Source organism: Bufo bufo, chromosome 6 (assembly GCF_905171765.1).
Source record: "Bufo bufo chromosome 6, aBufBuf1.1, whole genome shotgun sequence".
NCBI classification, from domain to species: Eukaryota; Metazoa; Chordata; class Amphibia; order Anura; family Bufonidae; genus Bufo; species Bufo bufo.
The window spans coordinates 395,149,184-395,165,320 of NC_053394.1; the positions used below are offsets into that span (position 1 = coordinate 395,149,184).

A 16,137-nucleotide genomic window follows, 5' to 3' on the forward strand; every position below is an offset into this window, starting at 1 on the left:
GTCCCGGGACAATGCAGCGGTCTCATTCTGTGCGCAGGGGTCTCAGTCGCTGTCAGTCCCTTCTGAGCAGGAGCCCATGCAGCTGGGGTTGATTGCCTCAGGGAGGGTTTGTTTTTGTTGTGGAGGTATAAATCATTTGGCAAATGTTTGTCCCTCTAGGAGATTCAGGCAGTTTTCTGAGAGTAATAAAGAAACAAAAAGGAAAAAATCTTTTAAAAATGTTCCGTCTGTTACTATTGGCAGGGTTGAGGCGGAAATTGAAGGTTTTCCGTTTGCTTGTAGTTCCCGTTTTGTCCTGCCTGCTAGGGTGGCGCTAGAGAGCAAGAGCATTTTTTGTGAGATTTTTGTGGATAGTGGAGCAGCTGTCAATCTCATTGATAATTTGCAATAACTCATGGTTTCCAGGTATGCACTTTGGGAAAGGATATTCCTGTTTTTGCTATTGATTCCGCTCCACTTTCTCAGAAATCATTAAAGGGCATAGTTCACAATATCCGTTTAATTGTGAGTGATGCTCATGTTGAGGATGTGTCATGTTTCGTCCTTAGCGGTTTGCCTACTCCTCTAGTGTTGGGGCTACCCTGGCTCACTAAACATAACCCCATCATTGATTGGCAAGCGAGGCAAATAAATGGTTGGAGTGACTTTTGCAGAGAGAATTGCCTCATGACATATGTTTCTGAGGTTTCTACTAAAACTGTACCCCCTTTCCTCTCTGAATTTTCGGATGTCTTCTCTGAGAGTGGAGTTCAGGATTTGCCTCCGCACAGGGAGTACGATTGCCCTATTAATCTCATCCCAGGCGCCAAGCTGCCTAAATCTCGTTTATACAATCTTTCCCAACCTGAGAGGGTCGCTATGCGTGCTTATATCTCTGAGAGTCTGAGAAAAGGACACATATGACCCGCGAAGTCACCTGTTGCCACTGGTTTTTTCTTTGTTAAGAAAAAAGATGGTTCTTTAAGACCTTGTCTGGATTTCAGGGAGCTGAACAGTATCACTATTCGTGACCCTTATCCGCTTCCTCTGATTCCGGACCTGTTTAACCAGGTTGTTGGGGCTAAAGTCTTTTCCAAATTAGACCTAAGAGGGGCATACAATCTGGTCAGGGTCAGAGAAGGAGACGAATGGAAGACGGCTTTCAATACCCCTGAGGGCCATTTTGAGAATTTGGTTATGCCTTTTGGTTTGATGAATGCCCCAGCCGTTTTTCAGCATTTCGTGAACAGCATTTTTTATCATTTAATGGGAAAATTTGTATTAGTGTATTTGGATGACATTTTGATTTTTTTCTCCTGATTTCAAGACTCATAAGGAACACTTACGTCAGGTCTTGCTCATCCTGCGGGAGAATAAATTATACGCGAAACTGGAAAAATGTGTGTTTGCGGTTCCAGAAATTCAATTTCTGGGGTTTCTTCTCTCCGCTTCTGGTTTTCGCATGGACCCCGAGAAGGTCTGCGCTGTGCTTGAGTGGGAGCTTCCTGAGAATCAGAAGGCACTGATGCGTTTTTTGGGCTTTGCCAATTATTACAGGAAATTTATTTTTAATTATTCCTGTTGTTAAACCACTCACTGATATGACCAGAAAGGGGGTAGATTTTTCTTCCTGGTCGGTAGAGGCGCGTAAGGCCTTTTCTAATATCAAGGAGAGTTTTGATTCCGCTCCCATCCTGGTACAACCTGATATTTCTTTACCCTTCACAGTTGAGGTTGATGCTTCTGAGGTGGGTGTGGGTGCGGTCTTGTCTCAGGGTTCCTCTCCTGCCAAATGGCGACAGTGTGCCTTTTTCTCGAAGAAACTCTCCTCCGCAGAGAGAAATTACGATGTGGTAGATAGGGAGTTGTTGGCCATCAAGTTAGCTTTTGAGGAATGGCGCCATTGGCTAGAGAGAGCCAGACACCCTATTACCGTGTTTACTGACCATAAGAATCTGGCCTACTTGGAGTCAGCCAAGCGTCTAAACCCGAGACAGGCCAGATGGTCTTTGTTCTTTTCAAGGTTTAATTTTGTTGTCACGTTCCGCCCTGGGGTTAAGAATGTGAAGGCAGATGCCCTGTCACGTTGTTTTCCGGGAGGTGGGAATTTTGAAGACCCGGGTCCCATTTTGGCTGAAGGTGTGGTGGTCTCTGCTCTTTTTCCTGAATTGGAGGCAGAGGTGCAGGCAGCCCAGTCGGAGGCTCCTGATCTTTGTCCTCCTGGGAGGTTGTTTGTGCCTCTCACTTTAAGACACAAGATTTTTAAGGAACACCACGATACGGTTCTTGCTGGGCACCCGGGGGCAAGAGCCACACTGGATCTCATCGCTCGGAGATTCTGGTGGCCTGCGCTTCGTAAGTCGGTTGAGGGTTTTGTGGCAGCCTGCGAGACTTGCGCTCGTGCCAATGTCCCTCATTCACGGCCATCAGGTCCTCTCCTTCCCTTACCCATTCCTTCCCGTCCATGGACACATCTGTCCATGGACTTCATAACGGACCTGCCTCGTTCCTCGGGTAAGACTGTGATTCTGGTGGTGGTGGACCGTTTTAGCAAAATGGTGCATTTCATCCCTTTTCCTGGTTTGCCCAATGCTAAGACGCTGGCGCAGGCATTTATTGACCACATTGTCAAATTGCATGGTATCCCTTCAGACATAGTCTCTGATAGGGGCACGCAGTTTGTTTCCAGATTCTGGAAGGCTTTCTGTTCTTGCTTGGGGGTTCGGTTGTCATTCTCTTCTGCTTTCCACCCGCAGTCGAATGGCCAGACGGAGCGCGTCAATCAGAATCTGGAGACATATCTGCGCTGTTTTGTGGCGGACAATCAGGAGGATTGGTGTTCGTTTTTTGTCCCTTGCTGAGTTTGCTTTAAATAACCGTCGTCAGGAGTCCTCTGATAAGTCACCATTTTTTGGTGCATATGGGTTTCATCCGCTATTTGGGACTTTCTCGGGAGAGGGGTCTTCTGGTTTACCTGATGAGGACAGATTCTCCTCGTCTTTGTCATCTATTTGGCAAAAGATTCAGGATAATCTAAAGAGCATGAGTGAGAGATATAAGCGTGTGGCGGATAAGAGACGTGTGCCTGGTCCGGACCTGAATGTTGGTGATCTGGTGTGGTTGTCTACCAAGAATATCAAATTGAAGGTTCCCTCCTGGAAGTTGGGTCCTAGGTTTATTGGGCCTTACAAGATCCTGTCTGTCATCAATCCTGTTGCCTACCGTCTTGATCTTTCTCAGACTTGGAAGATCCATAATGTTTTTCATAAGTCCTTATTGAAACCTTATGTTCAACCTATTGTACCCTCGCCTTTGACTCCTCCTCCGATTATGGTTGATGGAAATCTTGAATTTCAGGTCTCTAGGATTGTGGATTCTCGTCTTGTCCGCGGTTCCCTCCAGTACCTCGTTCATTGGGAGGGTTATGGTCCTGAGGAGAGGATGTGGGTCCCAGTGATGGACATTAAGGCCACTCGTCTCATCAGGGCTTTCCATAGGTCCCATCCTGAGAAGGTGGGCTCTGAGTGTCCGGAGTCCACTCGTAGAGGGAGGGGTACTGTCACAACCAGACAGCTGAGAAGCTCTGACAGGAGCTGTCCAGAACCTCCTCCTTGAGTTTCTTTGTTTTGGTTTTCAGTTCCTCATCTCGTTAGCCTATATCAGCTGTCATGCAGTTGGACTGATTGCTTCCCTTTAAGTTCCTCCCCATAATGCATTAGGTTGCGGCTTATACAACTTCCTGGAATGTGTGTGCATGCTGTTCCCAGTTCCCAGTCGTCTGCAAGATAAGTGCTGTTTATGTATTTGTGATTTTCAGTTTTCTGGATCCAGGTGACCCTGACTCCCTCCGTGTCTGTGTAGGGAGCCAGTGGTCGTGTCCCCTCACTATTGTAGGGTCTTCAGGTGTAAGATAGTCGAGGTACGTGGATATGCGCCCATCCACCTTTGGGGTGTTCGCATAGGCTGAGCAGTAAGGGAGAGTGGCAGGTCTCATGCAGGGGTCTCCCTTTTGTTTCTTAGTGGTGGATCCAGTGAGTCATAGATTATATTGTATTGTCTTGTTTCCCTGTACACCATCCGTGACACTAGCTGGACGAAGGTTTGTAAAGGGACCCTCACCGAGTGTTTTAGGGCCCTTTCACACTTGCGTTCTTTTCTTCCGGCATAGAGTTCTGTCGTCGGGGCTCTATGCCGGAAGAATCCTGATCAGTTTTATCCTAATGCATTCTGAATGGAGAGAAATCCGTTCAGGATGCATCAGGATGTCTTCAGTTCCGGACTGGAACGTTTTTTGGCCGGAGAAAATACCGCAGCATGCTGCGCTTTTTGCTCCGGCCAAAAATCCTGAACACTTGCCGCAAGGCCGGATCCGGAATTAATGCCCATTGAAAGGCATTAATCCGGATCCGGCCTTAAGCTAAACGTTGTTTCGGCGCATTGCCGGATCCGACGTTTAGCTTTTTCTGAATGGTTACCATGGCTGCCAAGACGCTAAAGTCCTGGCAGCCATGGTAAAGTGTAGTGGGGAGCGGGGGAGCAGTATACTTACCGTCCGTGCGGCTTCCCGGGCGCTCCAGAATGACGTCAGGGCGCCCCACGCGCATGGATGACGTGATCACATGGACACGTCATCCATGCGCATGGGGCGCTCTTACGTCATTCTGGAGCGCCCGGGGAGTCGCACGGACTGTAAGTATACTGCTCCCCCGCTCCCCACTACTACTATGGCAGCCAGGACTTTAATAGCGTCCTGGGTGCCATAGTAACACTGAACGCATTTTGAAGACGGATCCGTCTTCAAATGCTTTCAGTTCACTTGCGTTTTTCCGGATCCGGCGGGCACCTCCGGCAAATGGAGTGCACGCCGGATCCGAACAACGCAAGTGTGAAAGAGCCCTTAGACCCTTCATCCCACAGGTCCATTAGAGTCTGAAAGTCAGGAAAGTCTTCAGGGTTAATTCCTAAGTCAATGCATGTTTTTTTATTCGTGTTCTGGTAGAATTTGTGCCATTTTAGTCTTCTACAGAAGAGATACCCGGGAGTGAGACCTGACCCCGTCCAAAAGTCGCCAACCTGCTCATATGCTGCAAACAGGTCTTGATAAATACATTATGAAAAAATCCCAATCTTCAGCAAACGTTAACGTTTCTACAACCAAAGGTGCGACTTCTAGGATTGCCGTTTCTCAATCTAATAAAGAGAGTGATATTGATGGCTCAATAGAGGCTTCTTTGGACCTGCCCATTTCAAGATCCTTTATTTCACAGGCACTTACAAAAGCTGTAAACCAGGTTCTTGAGGAATTAGCAGAATTAAAGAGAGAGATATAAAAGCAAATTGGTCATCGAGTAGAGTCTCTTGAAACCACCCAAACAGCTCTGATGGAGTACTCGAAAAAGAACTCTGACACTGACTATTTATCAGCAACATATCAACTATCTGTATGACTATCTTGAAGATCAAGAGGACAGAGGCCGAAGGAATAATATTCACCTCCTTGAAGAAGGACATGCATCCTTGAAGAAGGACATGCAGAGAAAGTTAATAACAAACCTAAAGAAGGAGAAGTGTGGTACATCCCACATCAAGGTGTCTACCACTCAAAGAAACCAAATACGATTAGAGTAGTATTTGATTGCTCAGCAAAGTACAATGGTGTTGCATTGAATGACCATCTACCAAAAGGACCAGATCTTACAAACACTCTGCCTGGAGTACTCTGCACATTCAGAAAGTATCCCGTAGCAGTCATGTGTGACGTTGAAAAGATGTTCCACCAGTTTCATGTGAAAAATGAAGATAGAGACTTCCTGAGGTTTCTATGGTGGGAGGATGGAGATACAGATACAGAGCCAGCAGAATACAGAATGAAAGTACACTAGTTTGGAGCAGCATCGTCTCCAGGTTGCGCCAATTAGGTATAAAGTACCTGGCCAATCAGAATGAAAAGGATTGCCCATCAGCAGCAAACTTTCTGAAGAAAAACTTTTATGTCTCATAAGTCTAGAGTCCACAGAATCTGCAATCAAACTAGTGAAAGAACTCCTAGCCAGAGTCTTCAGCCCAGCAGTGAGCCCGGAGACGTCAACGGCATTAATGGGCGGGCTTTAGAGTAGCTCTAGCCTGTAAAATGGCTAGAACAGCGCTAAAGGCGGCCTATCAGAGCTGGTGGCGTCACTGGGAGCACTGCTGGGCAGAAGGCCGGGTGGCATAGTTACTCCAGAGAACTCGCCTTTCAGCACTAAATGTTGCGAGACTAACCTTTATAAAGATAAATCAGTCATGGATGAACCAGGACACTGGTGCCTGATGCAAGAGACTAGATCATTCTGACAGTAATGATCTGACTGTAGTGTGCTACCACACAGGAACATTATGACAGATGGCCTGTTACTTCTAGACACGTGCTGCTGCCAATATTCTGATGCTGCCACAAGCCTGCTGCCTCTACTGCCATCTGCTTCTACTGTGATCTGCCACCATCTTGAGCTGTTACCCCTGTTACTACTAGTGTGACTCTTCATGCTGTTGCCACCCTCACCACTAGTGTTCTTGTTTGGTCGTGTTGACATTACTGTTCACTTTTCTGTTCTTCTGATTGGTCAAAAAAAAAACAAAAAAAAAAAACCTCTCCCGTCGTTTGAGCGTCCAGAAGGCCTCTATTACACGGTCATTATTTTGCATCAAGATGTTGAAGCCAAAAGCAGGAGTAGTCCAAAACACAGAAGACATGCAAATATTTCCACCCTATGGTATCTCTGTTTTGGACCTACTCCGGTTTTTGCCTTACAAATACTGATCAAATGCTGACCAAATACTGACAGTGTGAAGATGGATGATCAACCTACAGGATCCGCTTTGATGGATCAGAAGAACGGAAAAATAAACAGTAATGTGTACACACCTTACTGCTGACACCCTCCCCAATGTCATGGGGCCACTACTTGAATCTTGGGCCACTGCACAGTTCAGTCCACACCGATAAATTAGACCTGATGCTAACATTGACCTTCAGTTATTTGGTCAGTTATTTCCATCAGTTTTTGTGATCCAAATTCAAGAGCCAAGCTTACTTTTGGATTAGTTATAATACATGTGCACCTGTTCTGTGGTTTTGCCCCGCACCTGCTTTTGGCTGACAATAACTACCTGCTTTTGGCTGACAATAACTAATGAGAATAACTGATCAAATAAGTGAAGTGTGAACTAAGCCTAATAGTGACACACAGTCATTCTACATCTAACAGAAGGGAATCAAATGCATGTTTGCACTTCCACAACATGGATTAAAAGAACCTTTTTTTTCTCCACCACTTTATTGGCGCTACCTCCATGACCTTATTTTGTTCCACTAAAGTGTCACTGGGACACCCGCAGGGGTGCGCAGCATTTTTTTTTTTGTTTTACTGTAGGATGCTGTATGCTTTTCTTTTGGTTTAGCTAGGGGCTAGCTAGGACTGTTGCTGGCCTGCACGATGATGCATACGTCCATATATGACCTGCCGGTCATTCTAACGCACAGTAACTGTTTTGTTACCAGAAAGGACTAGCTATGCATGTTGCTGCAATGCACAGTGATGTACACCGAGATACAGTCTCCCTAAAGTTTATCTGCAGACTGGGATAGACCTGACTTAATGCATTTAATGAATGCATTGATGAATTAATTCATAATGAAACAATTTTTTGGAAGAAATTTGATGAAACGTCTGAATCGAATTTTTGAAAACTTAGCTCATCTCTACCCAATTCTATTCAACTTGGCTGAAACTTCCTCAGACAATCATTAACAATCTCAATAATAGCATGCCAAGATGTGGGAGTTAATGTTTTTATGCACGTGGTTCTCATACTCGATACTGAATAAAGCAAGATGTTTTGAATATTTTGTTTCCATTGTTTTATCATTTGCAAATCATTCTCCAAGATTTTCCTCAGCATAGGTCATCAACATGAAATCAGTGTGGGTCAAATCCCTCGCTGATCTGATATTAATGACCTCTTCTGAGCATAGGCTACACATATCATATACATAATATATATATCACCAATAACGCCATTACATTTCCATCAATATTTAATTGGAATTTTAGCTGAATCAGCAAATATAATGCTGGAAAAAAATGGACAGAAGATAGTATGCAAAAATTCAACATAAAATTGTAGTATCCAGTGAAGGAGTAGATTCTGTGAGTCTTCTCTGCTTTATTTAGTGGTTACTACTCACCTGGGCGGTTATCTGTAGGAATGTCCTCTATACTCTGCTCATCACCCTTCACGTATGTCTCTGTAGGATTAATGTAGTTCAGATCTTCACCCGGATTCACAAACTGTGAAACAAATATTGTAGAAGTCATCTGAGTGTTGGAGAAGTCATGGGAAATGTGACATATGACTGAAAAAGATCAGTAATTAGAATGAAGCCCAAAAAATGACCGGACAGCAGGAGTTATCTGACCCAAATAGCTGCAGGTCTCCTGTATAAATCCAATATGAATCCAAGCTTCTTTATTCTAACTAGAAGTTTGTAATGCAGGGAAAGTAGCCCTTATATTCCATCCGTATTATTAAATTGGGTGTATTTAACAGTACATAGTTTGTGTACCTGTTGCTCTTGCTGGCCACCATGGCAATACTAGAGGGAGTGCCGGAAGACAGCTCAAGAGGATGTAGAACCTGACGATGATGTGGTGATGAGCATTATGGCACAGAGGGTTGAGCCACAATACTGTATAGGACAAGCCAGGTGAAGTGAAAATGGTAGTGTGTGAGGTTAGACCACCTGAGGTGCTATCTCAGAGTGTGCGAGTGTAGCAGACCTGAACAAAGCCAATACATAGTGCGCCAGTAGGCTGTAAACAAAGACAGTACAACGGAAGCCTGGAGTAGTGGTGCAGTGTGCTCCAGTAAAGCTCAATGAGACTGCCGGTTGGCCAGAGGACCAAGACCAGAGGTTCCAAACATCTTGAGGGGGGTCTCACAAACAGGCCTGAGTGGGAAAGATGGCAGAGAGAAAGAAAGAAGAGAATGGCAAGACTGAACCTGTTACATTTCAGGAGCAATTGCTGGGTCAGATCGGGCTGTGGAAGTGCCAGCCCTGAGCCAAAAATGAGTGTCCAGCGGGTTGTAGGAGACTGCTGCCCTAAGGCCTAGTGAAAGAAGTGTTCATCCAAGTCCTGCAGAGTGAGTTAGCTGCTTTGCTTAGCAGAGACAGTGGTAAGCCCACTGATAGATGTCAGTCCCCTTGCATAAAATAAAGGTTCACATGTTGTCTGTGTACTGCAAAGTAAAGATGCTGTTGTTATTGCAGATGTTACAAGTTAAGGAAGCACTCCAGCAATATGTTTTGACTGTACAGTGCAGTGTAGATCATTATTAAAGTGTAGAGACCACTGTGTATGCCTTGCTGTAATGTAAGGCTATTTTTAAGTACTAATTGGTTCTGTTCCTTTAATTCTATTCCTTTTTATTATTACCATTCTGTGTAATGATATAACTTGTAAATCTTGCACCCATCCCCCATTGTATTGATAAGACCACATTCCTGAGTGATCTCAGAGACATGCGTGCTGTACACTGGAGGAGGGGCTAAAAGGTTTGAACTATATGACACACATACATTTGGGGGACTCCACCTGAAACTTCATCCTAGGTAGGATGTAAGTATTGATTTGCCCTATGTCTTGTACACCCTGGGGTGTTGGTCATGTGTTATAATGTGCTAGATAGCCATGTGTTATAGCATGAACAATGGAGTCTCACTCCATTTAGGCTAGTTTATGTATGCATTTACTTTTTATTATTCAGTATGCGATTTGCCTCTGTTATCTTATTTTTAAATCACACTTAGTAAATATATTTATTCACTTAGTCTGCATAAGCTTATTGCTTCTCAAATCTTTAGAATTCACGTTACATTTGTACATATATATTTCAGTTAACACATGATTTATAGCATGGTTCTGATATGGTTCGTCTAATGCAGCCTAAATTTTCCATGATGCCTTTGCATAGATGAAGTGAACAGAATGACATCACACTACACTTACCTAAGAGAAGAAGAATATGTTAGAACTTATGTCTCCTAACTCAAACTGCAGAGTCTTAGTATATTCCTATGTGATGCAGCTTCAGCCTGTGTTTCTTGTCTCCTGCTTAGTATGGACAGTTAGCGTGAATCAGGAAAGTTTCATAACTCTGAAGCAGAGATGAGCAAACTTCTTAAAATTCAGCGAAAAGTTTGGTACGGACCTGAATGAATTTGTTACGAATCAAAGCTGTTCCAAGTGCCATAAAAATGTGTATATAATACACTGTAGTCTCCTAGGACCCAGGTTTTTGATGAAAAGATGTTATTGTTAGAGATGAATGAATTGAAGCATCCGAAGTGGAATTTGATCCAAAGTTTATAAAAAATAATTTGATTTGCAACAAATTTTCTCCTGATTCCTGTAACAATTTTTTTCTTCCTAAAATGGCAGCTACATGTTACATATTGAAAGTAAGAAGCGGAGAAACACAAAATGACCCAAAAAGCTGTGCAGCCAGCCAAATTGAAAATAGCCAGATCCCCTGTCTCAGTAGTTACATAGTTACATTACTGATACAATTACTATACAATGGCCAATAGACTTTTGCCTGGGTCCTCAAAAGGAACGGGCAGTGGCAAAAATTTTGCTATAGCCGGCACAAGTAGCATCAGAAGAAGGGGGTGGTAGCAGCTGCAGTAACAGACCAGGGCTGCCACCGTCAGCGGTCATGTTTTGACCAACAATCCAGCTGTACTGGAATGGTTTACTCGCTCTTCAACATAATCTCAGCTGACAACAGATACACATAGCCAGGAATCGGTGGGTTCCTCTGACACCACACTAGGTTGGCATGGCCCAGGAACAAACTCTGTGCTCTGACCTGTTCTGCAAATGTCTCTTTCTTTTGCTGCTGCTTCTGCTCGGGAAGTAATGTATGCTGCTGGCTCTGCTCCACTTTTCAGCAAGGACGAGCTTATAGAGGAAAGTCACCAGCTGCAGGTCATGTTGAGAAAATTAACGAAGTTGAATTCAATCAGAATTTTAGTAAAACTTTGCTTCGTTACAAAGCTGAATTTCCTGAATTTCAAAGTAACAAATCAAATTTTTTACTAAAATTGTGGCTGCACGTGTTTAAAAGTGAAAGTAAATGTAGGGGAGACAAGCCGGAAAACGCGAGATTACCCATAATGACGTGCAGCCAGCAAATATAGAGCTACCTATCCCCTGTGATGTCACAGCCCCTTAAAAGCCTAATCCCACTCGGTCGCTGCCATTTCTGTTTCAGCTGTGCATAGGGAGAGACGTCATAGCGTTGTTGCGCTAGAGATAGTTTTGCTGACAATCTGCTAAAAAAAAGAAAACTCAATTGTGAGAGTAAAGGGACAGTGGAGGGACAATCATCAGATTTTTTTTTTATTATTATTGCATAGTACTCATTTTGAGCTAAAAATCTATTTTTAAATTGGTCTTTATTAAAAATGTGGAGCTTTTTCTGTACATAGCCGAGATGCTCTAGAAGCAGCTTCTGGGTTTTCTCTCTTTTCCATCAGTTGGGTAGCTGATGGGCTCCTTATCTCTGCTCTTTGACATTATTAACACTTATAATAGCTCAGTTCTTATCTGATAAGAATGTGGCTTAAAAAAGTGTTTGTGACCTCTTAGTAAATTTAGAGATAAGGTTTATTGGATGACCGGCAAAAAGTGAAAGTAGGCTTTACAGCTAGAAAGACGGTTAATCCTTTGTGACAGAATGGCTTAATATTTTTTAATAAAAAAACAATTGAAAAAATTATTTTTAGCCCAAAATTAGTAAAATGCAGTCATAAAAAAAAAGAATTGCCTCCAAAGGTGTACATAGCCATTAAGAGACAGTACAGGTTGAATCAATCACAGTGCAGGGCTTCAATAGGGTTCTGTATTGTCACTGCTACTGGCACCATCCCATCAAATTTGTATTTTTATCACTAAAAATTTGTCTGTGAAATAAAAAATAATTCTGTTAGTGAAAATTTTATGCTGCGTCACTATGACTGACACATCAGTTGTTTTAAAATGCTTCGTCACTGTGCAGTGCAAAGAAAAGTATACCAAATACATCCTGTTAATGAAAATTGTATTCTGCATCACTATGACTGCTACGTCACATATTTTACAATTACAATGAGCAGTGCCACAGTGCAAATAAATAGATTTTTCGCTAAGCAGAGTTGCCCACGAGTTGATCGTCCTTTTTTGTCGAAAAAAAACTATTCTTTTAGCGAATAAATTTGTCTTTTACCAAATAAATTAGTCTGCTCCAGTATTACATTCCCTGATCCCTAAGACAAACGATGTTGAGCGAGTAACCCGCACCTGTCAGCAAAGGGTAGACACACTGCGATCCCTTCAGTGTAGTACGTGTAGCACCGCACATTTAAAAGGCATCATGGAAGTGTACACCCCTTTGGCCTCCAGGAAGTTGGACGCAGTCTGCCAGGTGTCAAAAAAGCAGTTAGTACAGAGGATTATGGTTCTTTATTGGAATGAACCAAACTAATTTTCTACCTAATGGAATGAAATTTGGCACAGCTAATACGTTCTGTTAGGGAATATATTATTCTGTGTCACTATGACAGCTACGACAAATTTTAATCCAATTGTATGTCATTGTGCAGTGCAATGGAATTTTAACCCATGTTGAATCCTCCGTCTAGGATTCCTCCCCATACTATGAACGAAGTAGTATTTCTCTTTCTAAATGTATCAGGGTTAAAACCAGATGGATCAAACATGGCCGCTGGACTATTTACCATAAGGGACAGGAGCCATAAAACTAGTTGTCATATAATATGGTGACCAAAGAGGGGTTGTCACTGGTTAGGGTAAATGGCATCTGAAGGGTTGCCATTACCACTGGTCATAGACCTTAGTGTCAGGTGTCTACTCTTTAAAACAGCAGACATCCGGCCACTACGGCGCATTTATTAAATGCCTGGTCGTCGATGTAAATATACTGTTGACATTCAGAGGCCTGGGTATACCTGATTTAATATGATTCGTGGCAAATTAACCCGTAACAAAGCAAATTTTTGGGAGAAATTTGGCTAAACATCCAAATTGAATTTTTAAAAACTTTGCTCATCTCTAGACATTACATTACCAGGTATCTGTCACGGCTGTGTCTCGGTCTGGTTGTTGTGCGCCGTGACACGTAGCTGTGCATGCTGGTTGCCATGGGCAATGTGTTGTTTTGCAGCATGTTTGTGTTTTGCTCCTTCCTCCGGGTTTCTTCCCTGTTTGGTGCTGGAGGGGTTAACTACCTGGCTGGGTGTGGTCACTTGGTGTTTATATTGCCTGTGGCTTGTAGGCTGGAGTCAGTTGTCCTCCAGCCTCTGTTAGTGCTGGAGCCTTGCTCCTGTCCTGGGTGTTCCATCTGCCCAGTCCTTGAGGGCCACCTAGTGGGACATCGATGTCTCCCCTTTGTATTTTACCGTACCTTCCCTATTATATGTTTGGTGTGATTTAGGTTCTGGGTTGGTGTTGTATGACTAGTTGTTGTTCCATGTATGGTCGGTCTTTGGTGTGTACGGTCCTGCATTGATGCTAGACATTCCCATGTCTGACTGTGCCTTTGGTGAGAGGGATCCAGGATTCCCTGGAGGGGGGACAACAAGTCAGTGAGCAGCTCTGCCGGGGGCCACCATGCACCCTGTCTGCATGGGGGTCCAGGCAGTTACTGGTTTGCTGGATTCTGCGTTTCTTGTTTTGTGCTGCGTCCTGTTTGGTGTTCGGGTTCGTTGTTGCTGTGGCAGGTAAGTGCTTGATGTCCTGGGCTCTTACCTGCCGATCTAGTGGCTGTTCTCTGTCTTTCTCTTTCCTCGCATCTAGCCCGGTGGAGACTCTTGTTCCTCCGTGTCTTGGAAAAACTGGTCATCTCAGCCCTGTCTCTACTCCAGGGATTATCAGGGCGACTCAGAGTCCGAAATTGCTGTATATGAGCCCTCCTACCATCTGGGTTCGCTCATACGGTTAGGAGTCAGGGCGAGAATTAGGGATGCTCTAGGAGGTGCTTTGCTCCCTATCCCGGGTGTCTAGGCCTAGTTGTAATCCCTGTTTTCGGTGTTCGGTGTGGATTTCCCCCACACCGTACCGTGACAGTATCAATACTCAAAAGGTTTGAAATGTATGGCTGAATCCCAACATCTAGAAAATTGCTGGCGAGTTGCTGGTAATCAACTGCCAATATTATATTATACTGTATGCAAGTAAGAAGGGTCCTTATACACTACTCACAAAAAGTTAGGGATATATGGTGTTCAGGTGAAATTTATGGAAAAGTTCCCACTACAGTGATATTATATCATAATAAGTAGAAGCAGCAATGGTGATTTCCTCATCTCAAACTATTTATTGAAACAAAAGCCAAGAACAGTGGTGGGTACACCCCCACAAAAAATGTCAATGTCTCAGAAACTTGTCATGTGGCCTTCAGCAGCAATTACAGCTTGACAACAACATTTCAACGTAACTTGGATTATTTTTTTGGACTACTAGGAGAACTGGTCCTATCTGAACTCTGTCTACCTCTAACCCGGTAATGTATATTGTGTTTACTGCTCATGATAATAAGATATTTCTCTCGGTATATAGCCAAGAGTCCCCATACTGTGGGAATATATAGTGTTAGGTGCCTCTATAATGCTGATTATTCTCTTAGCAAAGATGCATATTATTAATGGAAGATCTGACATTATTTGAAAAGAGGACTAGATCCTTGGAAAGTTATTTTTCATAGTCTGATAGCCGAGCTGAATATTTTATCATATTAATATCATATTTTTGATTGGTCATAGGAAAACAGAGTCAAGGGGTAATGTTTATTTTCCTGTATAATCCGTGTTTTATTGTTATAGCCTTTTTGATAAACAGAAGATCCTAAGTTTCTCTTGGTATATAAATTATTGGTCTGTTTGTTAAAGGTATGACACTGGTTGTCTAACTAAGTTATACTGTGCTGGTGAGATAGGGGTGAGTTAGCACCACCGTGTGGCATGTTTTGGGTATTATTTTGTAACTTCATCGTTTGTTTTGCAATTGTATTGATTTTATATTCTTTGTTTTATAATAAACGACATATATATTTTGCATATACAATTGTCCCTTTGTTTCACTACTTGCACAAATCAAATTAAGATACTCGATAAAAGAACTTAGAGGAGTTTATGTCCACCTGAAGGATCATATAATTTTTTTTTCTTTATACAGTCCTGATAAAAAGTTTAAGACCACTTGAAAAATGGAAAAAAAATCATATTTTACATTGTTGGATTTTAACAAGGTTCCAAGTAGAGCTTCAACATGCAACAAGAAGAAATGAGAGTAAGACAAAACATGTTTTGAGCATTCAATTAATTGAAAATAACGATTAAACTGAAACAGGCTGTTTTTCAGCTGATCACAATTTTAGGACCACATGCCTTTAAAAGGCCAAATCTGTGCAAAGATGCGGATTCATTGTCATTTTCTGTCAGGTAGTCACACGTTGTGATGGCAAAGGCCAAAAAACTCCCTTTTTGAACGTGGTCGGGTTGTTGAACTGCATAAGCAGGGTCTCTCACAGTGCGCCATCGCTGCTGAGGTGGGACGCAGTAAGACAGTCATTTGGAATTTCTTAATGATCCTGAGGGTTATGGAACAAAAAAGTCAAGTGGAAGACCCAAAAACATTTAATCAGCACTGAGCCGGAGGATCCAATTGGCTGTCCGTCAAGACACTGGACGATCCTCGACCCAAATTAAGGCCCTTACTGGGGCTGACTGCAGCCCCATAACTATCAGACGGCATCTGAGACTGAAGAGCTTCAAAAACAAAAAACTTCTTCAAAGACCTCGCCTCCTTGAACGCCACAGAACTGCTCGTTTGGACTTTGCAAGAGAGCACCAAACATGGGACATTCAAAGGTGGAAGAAAGTTTTATTCTCTGATGAGATATTTTTTTACCTTGATGGTCCTGATGGTTTCAAACGTTACTGGCATGACAAGCAGATCCCACCTGAGATGTTTTCTACGCGCCACAGTGGAGGGGGCGCCATAATGGTCTGGGGTGCTTTTTCCTTCAGTGGAACAATGGAGCTTCAGGAAGCGCAGG

At 43.2% G+C, this 16,137-nt stretch overlaps 1 protein-coding gene and 1 long non-coding RNA gene across 3 annotated transcripts in view; one reads left to right on the top strand and one right to left on the bottom strand.

The window, feature by feature from the left end:
• Positions 1 to 16,137, bottom strand: part of LOC121003533 (zinc finger protein 501-like) — a 434,191-nt gene that overhangs the window by 394,890 nt on the left and 23,164 nt on the right. For both annotated transcript variants that reach the window (XM_040435429.1, XM_040435430.1), the window contains exon 4: positions 8,207 to 8,309. In XM_040435429.1, coding sequence (XP_040291363.1) covers positions 8,207 to 8,309 — 103 coding nt within the window. The remainder of the gene's footprint in view (positions 1 to 8,206; positions 8,310 to 16,137) is intronic.
• Positions 5,848 to 15,132, top strand: LOC121003633. Its single transcript, XR_005779574.1, has 3 exons — positions 5,848 to 5,860; positions 8,330 to 8,331; positions 14,994 to 15,132. It is a non-coding gene; the product is annotated as an uncharacterized LOC121003633 (long non-coding RNA).